This window comes from Trichoplusia ni, chromosome 3 (assembly GCF_003590095.1).
Source record: "Trichoplusia ni isolate ovarian cell line Hi5 chromosome 3, tn1, whole genome shotgun sequence".
NCBI lineage: Eukaryota > Metazoa > Arthropoda > Insecta > Lepidoptera > Noctuidae > Trichoplusia > Trichoplusia ni.
The window spans coordinates 16717407-16719455 of NC_039480.1; the positions used below are offsets into that span (position 1 = coordinate 16717407).

The following is a 2049-nucleotide window of genomic DNA, read 5'->3' on the forward strand; positions in this document are numbered from 1 at the left end:
TCGCGAGTCCAACTTTGAGACTAGTCAATTGTTCCCGATAGTTTAATAATACGCGTGAGTACACCAATATCAATCAATTATTTTGGTTAAGCTTCCACCTGCCAACTTCAGTCCGAAAAATTTCGCACAGCTGATTCCAGTATGCGGTATTACATAATTTTGAATCTCATTCACATCTTACAAATTTTCTTCGAAACAATAAATTTGTCGACGATTAACCATCCATCAATTATCCATCAATTATTCATCAATTATCCATCCTACCGACTGCGCCACAGTTAGCGCAGGTGCGTCGTGCAGCGCGGGCGCGTGTTTAAAGTGTCATTGTGTGCGTCGTACGCGTGTACGCGGCAATATGCAGTGCATAAAATGTAAAAAGATTTTGGCGAAAAATGGTTCACATTTCGTGTGCCAAGGGACTTGTCAAGGGACATTTCATCGATCTTGTGTTAGGGGCCTGACTGCAGACATGAAAGCAGGTAGAACAAGGCTCTACTGCAATAATTGTGAAGAAGAAGAATCGGAAGGTGATGAGCAAGATTCTGAGGGGCAGGAGATCGAAAAAATTCTCAAGGACATTCAAAATAAAGTGAACGCAATTCCGAGCTTAAAAAAGCAATTAAATGCAATAACAGCTAGCATGGCCCTTCTATCAGAAAAGTATGACTCGTTATTGGCGCAACAAGAAGAAGATAAAAAGAAAATAAATAGCCTCGATAAGTCATTTATAAGTATAAACAACAAGTGCGTGTATTTAGAAAAATGCAACATGGCGCTTGAACAAAAAATGCTAGAATTTGAGCAGGCGTCACGTAAACTCAATATTGAAATAGTTGGACTGGAGCAGCTCCCCGACGAAAACATTAACGAGGTTGTGAAAAAACTAGCAGATACCCTGGAGGTCAGCAGCGAGAATATCGAGTGGGCGAGTCGTCGACACCAGCGTAAACAGTCCAACAGGCCGGCCCCTATTGTAGTTGGCTTTAAGAACACCGGAGGCGCCGCCGCCACTCGTAACTTGTGGCTTGCTAAACGCAATAAACTGATAGAATTAAATAGTAGTATAATTACCGGAGGATCACAAAAGCATAAAATATACATAAACGAAGATCTCACAAAAACCACTCGGATGTTGTTATGGAATACCAAGACTCAACTTAAAGCTGTATACAAGTATATCTGGGTCGTCAATGGCAAGATACTGGTTAAGAAGGCAGAAGGAGACAAATCAGTGTGGATTAGATCTGAAGAAGATATTCGCGAATTAACCAAGAAAGACAATATAGTGTAAATTAGTAAGTTAAAAGTGTTATTCAATTAGTTAAACATAAGCATAAACATTCCCGCCTCTTGATAACATAGAATCAATAACAAATAGTGTGATTAGCAACGAATATTTTGATGATCTAAGCTCTTGGACATCTTCATTTAACAGTAACAACTTCTGTTTAATTCATATAAACATAAGATCCATAAAAAAGTATTTCAATGAGTTATTAGTTACATTACATAAACAACAACGAAAAATAGATATAATTGTTATTACTGAGCCAAATATAAACTTCGAATTTTTAAATTTATATAAAATTGACGGTTACACAATAAATAGTTTGGTTCGCGCGGGGCGAAGCGGGGGTGGGGTACTGGTGTACGCGCGGGAGGGGCTCGCGGCGCAGGCCTGCGAGTCAACGCGGACGGCAATGCAATCGGCGGAGTGCGTTTCCATAACACTCAAAATTAATAACGAAATCATATACTTAATATCAATTTATAGACCACCTCGAATTAATAAACAAGATAAAATATTACAATTTATAGATGAGTTACGTATTTTGTTAGAATCTTTGCCAAGTAACAATAAAGTCTTATTTTGCGGTGACATAAATATAAACTTACTTAAACAATTAGATAGACACGTAATATGTTATGAGAATTTATTAGCCGAATACGGGTTAGTAAAATGTATAGATAAAGTTACTCGCAGTGAAATATTAATGGGAAATATAGTAGAATCATGTCTTGACCACATATATGTACGCGCACCAACAT

General features: G+C 37.9%; 1 protein-coding gene across 1 annotated transcript; it reads left to right on the top strand.

The window, feature by feature from the left end:
* Positions 1-469: 469 nt before the first annotated feature.
* On the top strand, positions 470-1291 carry LOC113508727. The gene has a single exon (XM_026891811.1). It carries the CDS (start codon positions 470-472, stop codon positions 1289-1291), a length of 822 nt encoding a protein of 273 aa, XP_026747612.1.
* The last annotated feature ends 758 nt before the right edge of the window (positions 1292-2049 follow it).

What these genes read in the sequence shown, in the direction of transcription:
- LOC113508727 (XM_026891811.1), top strand. Translation starts at nt 470, where the DNA reads ATGAAAGCAGGTAGAACAAGGCTCTACTGCAATAATTGTGAAGAAGAA.